The following is a 17845-nucleotide window of genomic DNA, read 5'->3' as shown; positions in this document are numbered from 1 at the left end:
TCCTCAATTTAAAAAATAGGATAGTTAGAACAACAACTCAAAACTTCCATTTCCAGTAATGGTGAATAAGGTAATTTGAACCAACTCCCCTATGAGAATAAGAAGAAAAGCTGTAACAACAAAAACCTGTTTGGAGGCACTGAGGGATTAAAAAAACAGTATTATCTAATGTTAAAACTGAATTATCTCAAGCTAGTAGCTTATGTAGTATCCAACAGGTTTTGAGTACTGCCATGTTTCCCTTAAAAATTCAGAATACCCCACGATGCTGTGCTGAGTTCACGGTTGCATCCTGGGAGCACCCCAGCAGAGAGTTTGGAAATTGAAGATGTAAGTATCCACCTCAATAATTTAGAACAACAATAGCAAACATAAAAAACACATTAAAACCCAAACAAAAAACCAAAAATGACACAACAAAAACAGCAGAAATTAATGAAATACAAAGTAACTGTCCCACAGAATCAACAAAGCCAAAAGTTGAGTCTTTAAAGACTAATAAAAATAATAAAATACCTGAGTCTGATCAAGAAAAGAAGACACAGCCAATTATAAAAGAGCCAATTATAAAAAATAGGAACATTACTACAGAACCCAAACTAAGTAAAATGATAACAAATGCAAAAATTTAGATTAAAATTATAAATTCCTAAAAGATACAATTTGTAAAAACTAGCACAAAAAGAAATCGAAAATATGAAGTGTTCCCTAACTATTAGAGAAATTGAATCTGTAAAGTAAAAACTTTTCATGGATAAAACTCTGGCCCAAATAGCTCTACAAGCAAATTCTGGCAAACATTTAAAGAAAATACAACTTGGGGCTTCCCTGGTGGCACAGTGGTTAAGAATCCACCTGCCAGTGCAGAGGACACGGGTTCGAGCCCTGGTCCAGGAAGATCCCACATGCCGCGGAGCAACTAAGCCCGTGCGCCACAACTACTGAGCCTGCACTCTAGAGCCCATGAGCCACAACTACTGAAGCCCATGTGCCCTAGAGCCCATGCTCTGCAAAAGGAGAAGCCACCACAGTGAGGAGCCCATGCACCACAATGAAGAGTAGCCCCCACTCGCCACAACTAGAGAAAGCCCACGCGCAGCAACGAAGACCCAACACAGCCAAAAATTAATTAATTAATTAATTTTTTAAAAAGTGTGGCACTGCCATTTAAAGAAAATACAACTCAAACATTATAGGAACTCTCCCAAAGGAAAGAAAAACAAAAAATTAGGGGTTGCCAAATCAAGATGACAGAATAGAAGGATGAGGAGCTTACCTCCTCTCACAAATACATCAAAAGTACATCTACATGTGGAATAATTCTCACAGAATACCTGCTCAGTGCTGGCAGAAGATCTCATTAAACCAAAATAGCTAGAAAGATTACCACATAACCAGGTAGGATGAAAGAAAAAAATAAATGAATCAGGACAGGACCTGCGCCCCTGGGAGGGAGCTGTGAAAGAGGAAAGGTTCCCTCATCCTGGGAAGCCCCTTCACTGGCGTGGTGATCAGCTGGGACAGAAAGGAAGCTTCAGAGGCTCGGAGGAGAGTGCAGCAGTCAGTTTGCAACAGGCAGAACAGAGAGAGCACACAGCAAAAGCAGTCCTAAGAGGGAAGTTCATAGCAATACAGGCCTTCCTGTAAAAAACAAGAAAAATCTCAAATAAACAACCTAACCTACCACCTAAAAGAATCAGAAAAAGAACAAACAAAACCTAAAGTTAGCAGAAAGAAGGGAATAATAAAGATCAGAAAGGAAATAAATAAAATAGAGATTTTTAGAAAGTAGAAAAAAACCAATAAAACCAAGAGCTGTTTTATTTAAAGGATAAACAAAATCAACAAACCTCTGTTCAGGTTCACCAAGAAGAAAAGAGAAGACTCACATAAACAAAATAAGAAATGAAAGAGAAGAAATAACAACCAATACCACAGAAACACAAAAAACCATAAGAGAATACTATGAACAATTATATACCAACAAATTGGACAACCTAGAATAAATGGATAAGTTTCTAGAAACATACAGCCCACCAAAACTGAATCAAGAAGGAATAGATAATTTGAACAGACCAATCACTAGAGATGAAATAGAATCTGTAATTTAAAAACTCCCTGCAAATGAAAGTCCAGGACCAGATGGCTTCACTAGGGAATTCTACCAAACATACAAAGAACTTACACCAAAACTCTTATATCAAACTCTTCCAAAAGACTGAAGAGGAAAGAACACTCCCAAAGTCATCCCATGAAGCCACCACTGCCCTGATACCAAAATCAGACAAAGACAATACCAAAAAAGAAAATTACAAGTCAATTACAAGCCAAATCTAACAACACATAAAAAAAGATCACACACCACGATCAAGTTGGATTCATCCCAGGGTCACAAGGATAAGCAAATCAATCAATGTGATATACCACATCAACAAAAGAAAAGACAAAAACCACATGATCATCTCAATAAATGCAGAAAAAACATTTGATAAAATTCAACATCCATTCATGATAAAAAAAAACTCTTACCAAAGTGGGTATAGAGGGAACATACCTCAACATAATAAAAGTTATTTATGATAAACCCACAGCCAACATAATACTCAACAGTGAAAAGCCGAAAGCCTACCCACTAAAATCTGGAACAAGACAAGGATGCTCACTGTCACCAATTCTATTCAACATAATATTGGAAGGCCTAGCCATAGCAATCAGATAAGAAAAAGAAATAAAATTTGTCCACATTGGAAGAGGTAAAACTGTCATTATATGCAGATGACATGATACTATATATAGAAAACTCTAAAGACTCCACACAAAAACTACAAGAACTGATAGGTAAATTCAGCAAGGTAGCAGGATACAAGATTAACATACAGAAATCTGCTGCATTTCTTTACACTAACAATGAAATACTGGAAAGGGAAAGTAAAAAACAATTCACTTTAAAATCACATATGGGCTTCCCTGGTGGCGCAGTCGATAAGAAACTGCCTGCCAATGCAGGGGACACAGGTTCGATCCCTGGTCCAGGAAGATCCCACATGCCATGGAGCAGCTAAGCCCGTGCACCACAACTACTGAGCCTGCGCTCTAGAGCCCACAAGCCACAACTATTGAAGCCCACGTGCCTAGAGCCCGTGCTCCATAACAAGAGAAGCCACCACAATGAAAAGCCAGCGCACCACAATGAAGAGTAGCCCCCGCTCGCCGCAACTAGAGAAAGCCCACACGCAGCAATGAAGACCCAATGCAGCCAAAAATAAATAAATAAATAATGTTTTTTAAATCACATACAAAATACAAATAAACCTGATGAAGCAGATGAAAGGCATATGCTGAGAACTATAAAACATTTATAAAAGAAACTGAAGATGATTCAAAGAAATGGAAAGATAGCTCATGCTCTTGGATTGGAAGAATTAAACTGTTAAAATGCCCATACTACCCAAAGCAATCTACAGATTTAATGTGATCCCTATCAAATTACCTATGACATTTTTCACAGAACTAGATCAATTAATCCTAAAATTTATATGGAACCATAAAAGACCCAGAATTGCCAAAGCAATCCTGAGGAAAAAGAACAAAGCTAGAGGCATAACCCTACCAGACTTCAGACAATACTACAAAGCTACAGTAATCAAAACAGCAAGGTTTTGGTACAAAGACAGACATATGGATCAATGGAACAGAACAGAGCTCAGAAATAAACCCACACACTTATGGTCAATTCATCTTTGACAAAGGAGGTAAGAATACACAATGGAGAAAAGAGTCTCTTCAGCAAGCAGTGCTGGGAAAGCTGGACAGCCACATGTAAATCAATGAAATTAGAACACACCCTTACACCATACACAAAAATAAACTCAAAATGGTTTAAAGACTTAAGCATAAGACATGACACCATAAAACTCCTAGAAAAGACCATAGGAAAAACATTCTCTGACATAAATCGTACCAATATTTTCATAGGTCAGTCTCCCAAGGCAACAGAAATAAAAGCAAAAATAAACAAATAGGAGCTAATCAAACTTATAAGCTTTTGCACAGTAAAGGAAACGATAAACAAAATGAAAAGACGACCTACAGACTGGGAGAAATTATCTGCAAATGATGCAACAGACAAGGGCTTAATTTCCAAAATATACAAATAGCTCATACAACTCAATAACAAGAAAAGAAACAATCAAAGAATGGGCAGAAGATCTAAATAGACATTTCTCCAAAGAAGAAATACAGGTAACAAATAGGCACATGAAAAAGTGCTCAACACCACTAATTATGCAAACCAAAACCACAATGAGTTACCACCTCACAGTGGTCAGAATGGCCATCATTAGAAGTCTATAAATAACAAATGGTGGAGATGGTGTGGAGAAAAAGGAATCTTCTACACTGTTGGTGGGAATGTAAATTGGTGCAGCCACTGTGGAGAACAGTATGGAGGTTCTTTAAAAAAAACTAAAAACAGAGTTACCATATGATCCTGCAATCCCACTCCTAGGCATATATCTGGATAAAACTTTAATTCAAAAAGATACATGCACGCCAATGTTCATAGCAGCTCTATTTACAATAGCCAAGACACGGAAACAACTTAAATGTCCATTGACAGATGAATGGCTAAAGAAGACATGGTATATATACACAATGTAATACTACTCAGCCATAAAAAAGAATGAAATAATGCCATTTGTAGCAACATGAATGGACCTAGAGGTTATCATACTAAGTAAAGTAAGTGAGAAGGACAAATACCATATGATATCACTTACATGTGGAATCTAAAATATGACAGAAATGAACTTATTTATGAAACAGAAACAGACTCACAGACATAGAAAACAAACTTATGGTTACCAAAGGGGACAGAGGGTGGGAAAGGGAGAAATTAGGAGTTTGGGATTAGCAGATACAAACTACTATATATGAAATAGATAAACAACAAGGTCCTACTGTATAGCACAGGGAACTAATGTCCTATAGTAAACTACAATGAAAAAGAAAAACAAAAAATTAAATGTCTTCCATTTAATGATGATGTTGTTAGCATAACTTTCATATATTTCAGAAAGACAGTAGGAGACAGGAAAATTATAGGTCATGAACCATAGATCAAAAAAAAAAAAGCAAATCATTAGCAAACTGAAACCTACAATATATAAAAAAGATAATACATGACCAAGTTGAGTCTATCTCAGAAATACAAGGCTATTTTAATACTACAAGTTTTGATCAAGAAGAAACAAAACTGACATTTTCCCCAGAACAAAAACTTGTTTATTTAGAAAATTCAAAATAACCTATAGATAAATTAGAATTAACAAGTGATTTATCAAGGTCACTGAGTACAAGGTCAACATAAAAAATCAATTATATTTCTTTGTACTAGCAATGAACATTTAGGAAATGAAATTTATAAACAATTTCATTTAAATTCACATCCTAAAACATAAAATACATAGGAATAAATCCAATGAAAGATGTGCAAGAACTTTACCTGGAAAAACTACAAACCATTATCGACAGAAATTAAAGAAGATCTACACTGAACTACTGACAATTGCGTGGAAAATACACAAAATGCATATTTATAGGAAGAGTCCATCATTTAGACAGGGTAAAAGAATCATAAGAATCCCTAAGTTAGAACTCTGGGGAGAAGAAAAGGCTAACACAACTCAGTTACTCCTCCTCCCTTCCTCTCATTTCCCTTCCAAATAAACACATACATATGATCTGCTTTCATAAAGAGCTGCCCTTAGAATCATGGAGAATTCCTGCTGGTCTGTGACCCTACCGAGCTCCGCCTCAACATTAACTACCTGCAAACAGCAAGTCCAGGAAGAATTCCCTTCTTTATTTCAAAGATGAGTGATAATAATAATCACAATGACAAAGAGATGAAAAATTCATGTGTTCATTCAATAAATGCTAATTGAGTTTCTAATATTTTCCATATGTTGAGCATAGAGTAGTGAACAAAGCCAATAAAGCCCCTGCCTCATGAAGTTGAAATGCTTAAGGAAATGGATAAAAAATAAAGAAATAGGGACTTCCCTGGTGGTCCAGGGGCTAAGACTCCACAATCCCAATGCAGGAGGTCCAGGTTCAATCGCTAGTCAGGGAACTAGATCCCGTATGCCGTAACTAAAGATCCCACACACGGCAATGAAAATCCCACGGGCCTCAACTAAGACTCAGCACAGCCACATAAATAAATAAATATTTTTTAAAAAAAAGAAATACATAATATGAGGTCAGGCAGTGATAAGGCTATGAAGAAAACCAAAGTAGGAGACAGAGTGAATGGGGGATGGCCTCTCTGAGGAAATGATCTGAAGCAAGTCATGCAAAGATCTGAGAGAACAGCATTCCAGTTAGAAGGAATAACAAATGCAAAGGCCCTAGGGTGAGAATTATCCTTGAGTGTTTGGAGAGCAGCAAGAGGGGAGAGCAGCTAGAGGAGAATGAGCTGGGGGAGAGAGGAAGGAAAAGACTATGAAGGGCTCAGGATCAGATAATGCAGGACCTTATAACTATGAGGGTAACAGGAAGCTACTAGGTGGTTTTCAACACGGAAGTAACACGTTCTGATTCACATTTTTAAAAACCACTCTTGGGACTTCCCTGGTGGCGCAGTGGTTAAGAATCTGCCTGCCAATGCAGGGGACATGGGTTCAAGCCCTGGTCCGGGAAGATCCTACATGCCACGGAGCAACTAAGCCCGTGTGCCACAACTACTGACCCCGCGAGCCACAACTACTGAAGCCCACGCACCTAGAGCCCATGCTCTGCAACAAGAGAAGCCACCACAGTGAGGAGCCTGTGCAACACAACGAAGAGTAGCCCCCGCTCACTGCAACTAGAGAAAGCCCACGTGCAACGGAGACTCAACACAGCCATAAATAAATATTTTAAATAAATAAATACATAATAAAATAAAAATCACTCTTACTTCTTTGTGGAGAATTGATAACGGGGCGATGAGTTGGAAACAGGGAGGCTATTTCAGGAGTCTAGATGATGGTGGGTTGAACTGGGATGGCAGTGGTGGAGGTGGTGAGAAGTGGTTGGATTAAAGACATATTTGTGATTATTAGCCCTTGTTTTGGATTTCATATAAGACGTGAGAAAAACAGAGGCATCAGAGATAACACCAAGGTTTTTGGCCTGAGAAAATAGATAAATGGGGGTATTACACGGTGGAGGGAGGAAAGACAAAAGAGGAAAGATCATGCCTTTAGGGAAAGAATGTAATGCAAAAATTAGCTCTTAAGGATTTTAAGTTTGAGCTGCCAATCACACATTGAGCTGAATATATGATCCAGAGTTCAGGGGCTAGGCCATAGCAGGAGATATAATTATGAAAGCAATCACTTAAAAGGTGAAATTTAAAGCCTTGTTCCTGGAAGGAGTCACCTAAGGAATGAGTTCAGAAGAGAAAGAAGTTTAAGGACCAAGTACTGGGGAACTCCAATATTTAGCCAACAGGAAGAGGAGAAAGATCCAACAAATAAGAAAAAAGCAACCAGTGAAGTAGGAAGAAAGCCAAAGAAGAGTGATATCTGAGACACAAGTGAATTAAAAAGTACAAAAAAAGAAACTAACTGTAAAATGCTGTGAGACAACCCAGGTGTGTTGAACTGGTCAAGCTTAAGAATGAATTTTTAGAGAAACACACACACACACACAACTCAAAGTAAGGGATACAGAGGTTAAGTTGATGAATGTAATTACAATGAAATGGGAATGAACAGAAAGTTTAAGATGGATTAGGGAGGAAATGCAAGGTGTAGAAGGGCAGACAAAGAAGATCCAGCATGTTCACAATTGATATTTCTAAAATACATAAAAACAAAAATGGCCTGGACAAATACTTGATAATTCAAGAAAAACTTTCTAAAAATAAAATAATGGTATGTAGTGTCTTAGGAAAAATTTAGTCACATCCTAATAAAATCACTGGACATCAAATAAGAATAAACAATCTTTGGGCAAACAAGCTAAAATATTAGGCTGCATACTTCCGCATATCGTCATTTAAAGCCAGAAGGTAGTGAAGAAAATGCCTGCAAATCTCTTATGGGGATAATGTGTGACCCAAGAATTTTACATCTAACAAATCTGCAGTTCACCTATAAAGGCAATAGGCAAATATTATCAAATTTATAAAATCAAGGAAATATAGTTTCCATAATCTCTTCTTGAGGAAATGAGAAGAGTACGACTATCTACCAAAAAACAAATGAAACTCCGGAAAACAAAGGAAAAAATAACCGACTGAGTTGACAGAGGACAGAGGCAAGAAGATGAGATGTGGTACACTAATTTCTTCATCCTTCATAGCAGGAATCAAAATACATTAAAACACACACACAAGCAGTACACACAGAACAATACACATAGTCTGGTCTTAGTTATGCTCTGGGAAAGGAGCATTTAGCCCTTAATTAGGATGAATTAGCTTTGGAGAAAGCTGTTTTCCCTGCTCTCAAAGTTAGAGGGTGTTATGGGAAAGAGAGGAAACAATGAATAGCTAAAGCTAGAAGTGCTCAGAAGAAGAGCAAATTTTATGGGATGGCAATGGCATGCCAAGGAGAGCAAAAGAGCCTGAGGGACTCACTTGTCTTGTGGGAAATCACTCTGAAAAACCCTCAGGAATAGATGGGAACCCTTTGAGAGGAGGCTAATCTCCAGCAGTTTAACTGATGGAGGCTCATACCATAATTTGTGCAAAAAGTGAAGCATATAATTCAAGAAATTAATTAAAATGTAGGAAATAAGAACTACTTTATAAACATATACTCCTAAAGCCTGGAATGTATGGTTTACATGAGAATACAGAAACATGTTAAAATAGCTATTCTTTAGAGACTAAAAGGATACATTTGTTATTGGAAATCAGCCAGAATAGACAAAAATGCCTATTTTAATAAACAGTTCCTCCTTCTTCCTTTCTAGTTATGACAGCTCAGGTAAGGAGGGATTTCTTACACTAGGAGGATAACCTAATTGGGCTTGGTTAATATAATTCTTGGGATTACTCCTAATCTGTAAACAATGGTGTCCAGAAGTAGCTAAGGAAGAAATGTGACTAGTCAAAAGTTAGTTGAGGACTTCCCTGGTGGTCCAGTGGGTAAGACTCCATGCTCCCAATGCAGGGGGCCCAGGTTCGATCCCTGGTTGGGGAACTAGATCCCACATGCATGCCACAACTAAGAGTCCGCATGCCACAACTAAGACCCAGCACAGCCAAAAATAAATAAATAAAAATAATAAATAAATATTTTTTAAGTTATTGTATTGTGTAATTCTTTTTGTATCAAATTATAGATATCAAGATCAACAGAGGTAGAAAAAGAACACATAAAACAAATCTACTAAGGGATTAGTTAGCCCAGGAACAATAAGTACTGCTTAGTTCTTATTGTTCTAGAATATTCACATTATTCCAGGACCTACTTTATATGCAAGTATGACAGAAAGCAGCTACCTTTTGATATGTTGTTTCCCTCATATCTAAAAGTTCAGTGATCTGTGGTCGGCACGTCACACGTGTATTGGCAAGTCTCTGCTCTGTGGTGAGGGACATTTCCTTCAGGAACTCTGAGGGAGTCAGCTAGAATTTAAAGCAACAGGAGCCAAAGATTCATAAATGGTAATACTGAAAAAGTGCTTTCATAAGTGCCAGTAATGAATAATTTGTGTTTGCAGCTTTCAGAATAATTCCGGAATGCCACTAAGTTCCCCTATAAAACGTTTAAAATAACTGAATAATACAAGCGAAGTACCCGTGCACTTCTGAGCTCTTTGCACAATAATTTGAAAGGATATGTGGTTGCTGTTTCCTTATGATTTTGAAGGAATCACACAAAAGAACCTGGGGTAGGGGAGAGGAAGGTCAAGAAATTGCACGGGAACATGACCAAAGAGCTTATATATGCTCAGAAGAACATAAAACTCTAGGTTTCTAAAATCACTTAAGGGCTTCAGAGCTAAGGAGGCTAATCCTCCTTGAAATATTTCTATTTCTCAAATGAAGTTACAACATGCAAGTAAAGCTTTTGGGTGTTTATCATGTTATATCAGGTTAAAGAGAAATCTTATAAAGTAAAGGATCTGGGAAGTATGACTGTGCTGCTTAGGAACGAGTTTGAACTTTCTAGAAATCGTAAGAGCACATTTAGACCTTGTTTTAAAAGAGCTCTAAGTCAATCATCAGATCCAGCAGCCAGTCACATCCACATACCCAAACAAGAACACAAAATTCTTTAACACTTTCTACTGTTTTGAGAAAAAAATGTAACCTATCATTTAAATAAAATCATTTAAATAAACCAGCAAGGGCTTACCCAAGACCAATCACTATTAATTGTTGTTCTGGAATGTTCACTTTGTTCTAGGGCTACTTTATATGCAAAGAGATTATGATCACTGGCAGCAACATAATGCTTAAGTATGTGCCAAGACTTCTTAAAACATTCAGGGGCATATAATTTAGCTGATTCATTTCGCCTTGGGTTAAAATCAATGCTCTTCAAATTCCCTACACATTTAATTTTTGTGATTGAATCCATTTAAATGAAGGCATATTTCTAATATAGCTTTTAAGATTCCTTTTGATTGGAACACAGATTAGAATGTTAAAATGTTATGAGGTATCAGCTGTGTTGTGATTTAAATAAAAATAAACTCTTACAAGCAAAAAGTAAGGAGTTACTTTAAAGCTGAAACAAGAACAATCACAAAAGAAAATGATGATAGATTTTATTTTTCTAATTGGAACATAACCTGAGACTAGTTTTTAAAATGCAGTGAACACAATGTTTAACACTTTAAATTGTTACTGATATTTCCATAGCATGTAGTTTATAATTCAATTCTCACCAAATCATTATAATTCATTAAAAATGTAATTGTTTTCTATCATAAAGGACAGAAAAAGTTATGCATTTTTCCTAGATATTATACAGTCATCATTTTAATGCATTATGTTCTACAAATACACAAACAAAAATAACTCTTGCCAATCAACAGGTAATTGATTATATATGTTAAACCTATGAAATTCTGATATTTGACTGTTTTTGAACTACATAAATGACAGTTTCTTAAGGTTCTAGCTAATATTTAGAAAATCTTAATAATTTGCTTGCATAGTCTTAGTTCAACTGATTAACTTAAGCAATTTAATTTAAGCCTCTACTTTGATGTATATAATTTCAAAAATTTCCCAAGCTTTAAAAGGTAACTATGCTCTGCAGCAATCTACCCGTGTTAACTAAACTGATATTATCAGCCAGTAATTCTGTTTGATATTCTGAGAATGTCAAGTAGCAACTGTCATTCTCCTGAGGAGAAAGACTGCATTAAGTATTTTACTCTGAAATTCTCTTATACATTACCATCCGATTTACTTCTTCTTCTGTAACCACCTTCGAACTCAGGGGTGGCAAAATCTTGCTTTGGAATCCTTTAAGCGTTCTGACTAACCCCATATGAACAGCCCCCATGGACTCCTCAAGACTTCTACTTGTCATTTTTAGTTATTTCCTTTGTATACCTAAGAGTGAAAAAGAAATAGTTTTAGAACAAATACAGTTAACTCCTGAATACAGGTCACATTTTTTGAAGCTTTTTCCAATATACGAAGGTTTAGAAAATACCGATTTTCAAAAATACATCCAATGCTTGGAACAAATGCCTTAACTGTAGGAGCCTATTCCATGAATCTGTCTAGATTTAGCCCTATCCCGAAGTCTAGGATCACTTTTAGAAAAAGCAAGTGATTCTGGACTAAGCTCAGGGAAGACATGAAAACATAAGCAGTTACTATATTTTGGTACTTTTATCTTCTCCAGATAAATAAACAAAAACTGCTCAATAACTATACTTCATAGTTTGCTACTTTATCTGCTTATTTGACAATTCTCTCTCATGGCACCCTTCAAACACAATAAATATAAGGCTTCAAAAACCTTCACACCTAGGCAGAGAATTGAAAAAGGCAGTATGAGATGATACGTGGAAAAAGAAGTTTGTGAAAATTTTTTTGAAGTTTATAGTAATAAACGAGGCATTCAACAGCCACCCAATACCTCCAAAGCAAAGAAATAGGACATCTCCCCTTTGCATATATTTCCTTATACTTCTAGCAGGACACTTGCAACTTTGGAAGTCCATTTATGACTAAGTAGGGATTTCTACTTTTAATAATAGCAGGCTAGGTTGTTCAACCCTGTGCAGGGGAAAAAAAAAAAAAAAAAGCTTGATTCAATGTCAAATAAAAAACCTTAAAATTGTTAAAAGCTCAAAAGACAATAAGGCACTACCAGACCAAAATGGAGGGGAAGGCAGTGCATAAAGGAAAATAGATACGATGAATATGTAATAAGGTACACTGAAATAAAACAGTAAAACACCCAAAGAAATGAATATGAAATCTTAAAATAAGAGAAAAGATCAGAGAAAGAAATGATTGAAATAGAAGACAGTGAAAGAAGTTCTAACATGCTATAATTGGAGCCCATGAAGAAGAAAAAGTACTGGAGGGAAATTAATATTTAAAGCCATAATCCAAGAAAAATTCCAGAAAAAAAACCAATGAAAAGGGACTAGTAGGTACCCAGGAAAACTGACCCAAAATGATCAACTATGAGTCATATCTTAGAAGAACTACTAGGCTTCAAAGAATTTTAAAAATTAGCATCCAGGCAAAAAGTCAAAATAACGTACAAGGGCAAGAGAATTAGATGTCATTGGACTTTGTAAAAGCAAGCCATGCAGTGGGAAAACAGAGGAGCAGCATTTTTCAAAGACTTTACAAAGCAGGAGCCAAGGATTTTACAAGGAACCAAGCTCTCCTTCAGTCACTGAGGCTACAGAAAAGGAGTTCTGAACATGCAAAAGCCCAGGGAATATTATAAACATGTTCCCTTCCTGAAGAATATACTAGAGGATGGGCTTCATCCAACCAAAAGCTGACTGGGGAATTTCAGCAAAAGGACTGATGATGAGCATTTCATATATTTAGTTGTACAGGTATTAAAATAATGTTGAAGACATAAGGAGAAGAATAGAATTTAAACGTTATATTTTCTGACAAAGTAGAAAGGATGCAATTTTAAATGAAAAGAAAAAAGAAAGACAGCCGAAAAGTAGAAAAGATTAACAACTGTGTAAGTACTAGGTAGGAATCAAACCATTTAACGAGATAGAATAAAGGAGAATTAAGGGAATTATGGTAGAAAGCCCCTATGATGGCAGTCAATGATACCTGTTTCCAAGCATTCATATATTTATATGATCCTCTCCCCTTGAGTGTGGGCTGTGCTTAGGTATTCTAACAAATATAATACAGCACAAGTGATGGATGTCACATCTGAGATCAGTTATAAAGAAAATTAGTTCCATCTTGGGCACTGCCTGGCTCTCTCGAATCACCAGTTACCACATTGTAAGGACACTCAGGAAACCTATAGAGAGGCCCATGTGGTGAGGAACCAAGCCTTGACAGCAATGACATGAGTGAGCTTGGCAGTGGATCTTCTGAAGCCTGCCAACAACCATGTGAATGAAAGCAGAGTTGCCAGACCCAGTTGAGCCTTAAGATGACTGCAGTCTGGACAACAGCTTGACGGGAGATGCATGAGAGACCCTGAGTAGGAAGCACCCAGCTAAGCCTGACCTACAGAAACTGAGAAAACAAATATTCAGTGTTTTACGCTATTAATCTGGGGGTAATTTGTTATACAGTAATAGATAACAATACAGGCCACTATAAACGGTTTATATACAAAGAAACTACTGAATATAAAGATAAACCTTCCTAAATACTAAAAGTAATTTTAGAAAAAGCAAAGAAGACATAATAAATAAAGAAAAATAATAAATCATATACAATCACAGTATACAATATTCAATACACATAAGTATTACAGTGTAAAATAATATAGGCAGTGTGATGTCACCATCATGGAATAGGTGGTTGCCAGCTTCAATCCCCCTCACAAAAAGACCAGCTAGCAATCCTCCATAGACAAGACACCTTTGTGAAAATCCCAGAACCCAGGATGAGACTGAAGCATCCTCTTGGATCACAGAAACAGGGAAAAACCTCAAAAACATTTTGTTAAGTAACATAAGCCAGTCACAAAAAACTACATATTGTATGAGTCTGTTCACATGAAGTGACCAGAACAGGAAAATCTCTAGAGAGAAAGTAATAGATTAGTCGTTGCAAAGGGCTGGGAGAAATGAAGGAATAGAAGGGTGTTAACTAAAAGGTATGGGATTGCTTTCTGAGATGATGAAAATGTTTAAAGTTGCCTGTGGTGACGATTGCACGTGTTCGTGAATATACTAAAAACTGTGGATTTTATGTACACTTTAAATGGGTGAATTGTATCCTGAACTGAATGTGAATTATATCTCAATAAAGTTGTTAAAATATATATTTTAAAACATTTTGAAAAATCAATTATTAAAAGTTGAAAAGTGAAACAAATAAACCTTGCTGTATATCAAATTGGTGTTGTAACACCAAACAATTATTCCAACCAACTTTAAAACATGGTTTTTGACTATATATCTTCATTGTATAGTAGTCTTATTGTTGGTCATAATATCAATAATAATATTTTAAAAACAAGCAGCTACATCAATATTGCTAGGAACCAAGCATTTCAGCATTTTAAAAATATAAAACAAAAAAAGTTCTTATATTAAGAAACCCTATAATCTTAAATTTAAATGGAAAATCTGAGTTTTAGCTCTTGATTATTCTCTCCTTTTAAATAACCTCCCTACTGAAAGACCCCAGAAGCAAAGAAAGCTAAGTAAGCAATGACAGTCCAGGGACATAATGTGGTCTTTAAACACCATTTCCCACTAAAAGAAACCATAACTCCTTAGAGAAATGGGTAATTCAAGGTCTGGGGCATGAAATGTATAAGATGAACTTGGAACATTCTATTATACTGTAAAATAAGTACATTATCAAAGGCTACTAGGGTTGTATCTAAGGAGCCCAGAGCCACTTGAAGGACTTTCCATTCACCAAAGACAGGACAATTTGGGGAAAACAAAAACAAAAACAAAAGTCTGCAATGGATTAGTCTTTAAAACTCGGAGTTCAAAAGATACTAAAAAAAAAATCGTTGGTCACCTTTGGAAGTTGCTAAGGCACCAGACTAATTATTTTGGAAATAATAACTGGGAAGAATCAACCATTTATTCTGTACCATTTTTGTACAAATTGCATTGCAAGTTAACCAAATAGTTGATGATGGAAAATCATTCTTCATAGAACTCCAGCTAATAAATGCAGAAGAAATGACTGAAAAATAATCACCATTTGCAGCCCCTAATGAAACGAAGGTTCATCAATGTTAAAACCATTAGAAAGGATGTTGCTGAAGAACTTTATAATGGCTCAATCAGGCTAACAACACCAGAGCCCTCTAAATCAGTCTTAACACTAAAAGAGTGAAAACCAGACATATTATGTGCCTCCTGACGTGATGCAGTACACAGCACCACCTGTGCAGAACTATGAACAACAATCTAAACCTAAATCTAATTAAGTCTCTAGACCTACCAGCTAGGTTGCAGGAGATCAAGAAATGCAGGAACATGTGTATTCTGTAAGAATAAAATTAAGCCAAATCTAGAATGTGGAAAATGTTATAGGAAAATGACCTACTTCACTCAAGTAATAAAGAGCGTGTGTGTGCAAACATGAACACACAAGCGAGAGAGAGAGAGAGGAAGGATAGTTATGAATTAAGAGAATCACTTCAATGATAATGATATAGGTAGATTATAAGCAAAAGGATGGAAGAGGTATACCATGCAAAAGTTGGTCAAAAGAAAGCCAGAAGGGCTACAGTAATATTAGATAAAGTTGACTTCAAAAAAAAAAAAAAAAAAGATCAGGAACAAAGAGGGACACTATATAATGTAAAAGGCTGAATCTACCAAAAGGACATAGCAATCATAATTATAAGTGCACCAAACAACTTTTAAAATATGTGATTTGAACCAAGCTTCAAACTATATAATGCAAAAAATGAAAAGAACTATACAAATCCACAACTGTAGCTGGAGACTTCAACATCTCTTTCTCAACAATTGATATAAGCACTAAACAGAAAATTAACAAGATATAGACGAACTTAACACAACCAACATGATTTAATCAATATTTATGGAACAGTCCACCCAACAGCAGAATGCATGCGCTTTTCATGTGTCCAAGGAACATATACTAAGATAGACCATTTCCTAGGCCAAGAAATAAAATTCAACAAAGTTAAAAGAATTGGAATCATACAGAGGGCGCTGGTTGACCACTGTGAAATCAGAAACACACAACAGAAAGATAACACAAAATTCTCCAAACACTTGGAAACTAAACAACACACTTGTAAATAAATACATAAGTCAAAGAGGGAAATCCACAAGCACACTGAATTGAATGAAAATGAAAACACAGCATTTCAAAATATTGAAAAGGTAGCTAAAACAGTGTTGAAATTTATAATACTAAATATTTAGATTAGAAAGCAGTAAAAGTCAAATGTGTCATCTAAGCTCCTAAGTTCAGAAAAAAGAACACCAAATAAAATGAAAGCAAACAGACAGAAGGAAATAATAAAGATAGGAGCAGAAATCAATAAAATTAAAAACAGAAAAGCAATAGAGAAAATTAATTCAACAAAGATCTGATTCTCTGGAGAAATCAATAATATTGACAAACCTCTAGCAAAGAAAGAAGACACAAATCACCAATACTAGGAATTTAACAGGAGAGGACAAACCATACAGATATCAAAAGGATAATAAGGGAACACTATAAACAACTCCACATTCATAAATTTGACAACTTAGATGTACTGCTTCAATTCCTCAAAGAACACATACTACAACAATTTAATATGAATAGATAATTTGAATAACTCTAACTATTAAAGAAATTGAATTCATAATTTTATAACTCAAAAAAAGAAATATCGGGCTTCCCTGGTGGCGCAGTGGTTGAGAGTCCGCCTGTCGATGCAGGGGACACGGGTTCGTGCCCCGGTCTGGGAAGATCCCACATGCCGCGGAGCGGCTGGGCCCATGAGCCATGGCCGCTGAGCATGCGCGTCCAGAGCCTGTGCTCTGCAACGGGAGAGGCCACAGCAGTGAGAGGCCCGCATACCACACACACAAAAAAGAAATACCTAGGTCTAGATGGTTTCACTGGAGAATGACAGCAAACATGCAAAGAAGAATTAACACCAATACTACCAATCTTTTTCAGAAAATGGAAAAGAGGGGAACACTTGACAATTCGTTTTATGAAGCCTAAGACAAAACCAGATGAAGAAAGTACAAAAAAAAACTCCAAAACCCTAAAAACCAATATCCTTCATGAATATAAATTTAAAAATTTTAACGAAATTTTATCAGAATCTTAACAAGTTATTTAGCAATATGTAAAAAAAATTATATACCATGACCAAATAGGTTAAGTCCAGGAATGTAAGGCAAGTTCAATACTCAAATATCAATCAATGTAATCCATAATATTAGCAGGCTAAAGAAGAAACATCATATGATCATGTCAATTTATGCAGAAAAAGCATCTGACAAAATTCAATATCATTCATGATAAAAATTCCCAGAAAACTAAGGAATATAGAGGAACACAATAAAGAAAGTATACAAAAAACTTACAGGTGACATCATACTAAATGGTAAAAGACTGAATGCTTTCCCCCTAAAGACTGGGAACAAGGCAAGAAGGTCCATTCTCAACATGGCTATCAGACACAGTACTGCGAGTTCTAGTCAG

General features: G+C 36.0%; 1 protein-coding gene across 1 annotated transcript in view; it reads right to left on the bottom strand.

Moving 5' to 3' along the window:
* The window catches only part of HYDIN (HYDIN axonemal central pair apparatus protein), a 435992-nt gene that overhangs the window by 333176 nt on the left and 84971 nt on the right, over nucleotides 1-17845 (bottom strand). Inside the window, exons 3-4 of the mRNA XM_060288997.1 lie at nucleotides 11412-11569; nucleotides 9500-9625 (exon numbers count right to left, since the gene is read on the bottom strand). Of these exons, the coding sequence (XP_060144980.1) occupies nucleotides 9500-9625; nucleotides 11412-11546 (261 nt within the window). The 5' untranslated portion in view covers nucleotides 11547-11569. The remainder of the gene's footprint in view (nucleotides 1-9499; nucleotides 9626-11411; nucleotides 11570-17845) is intronic.

This window comes from Globicephala melas, chromosome 19 (assembly GCF_963455315.2).
Source record: "Globicephala melas chromosome 19, mGloMel1.2, whole genome shotgun sequence".
Classification (NCBI taxonomy): Eukaryota; Metazoa; Chordata; class Mammalia; order Artiodactyla; family Delphinidae; genus Globicephala; species Globicephala melas.
This window is presented reverse-complemented; position numbering and strand designations above follow the sequence as displayed.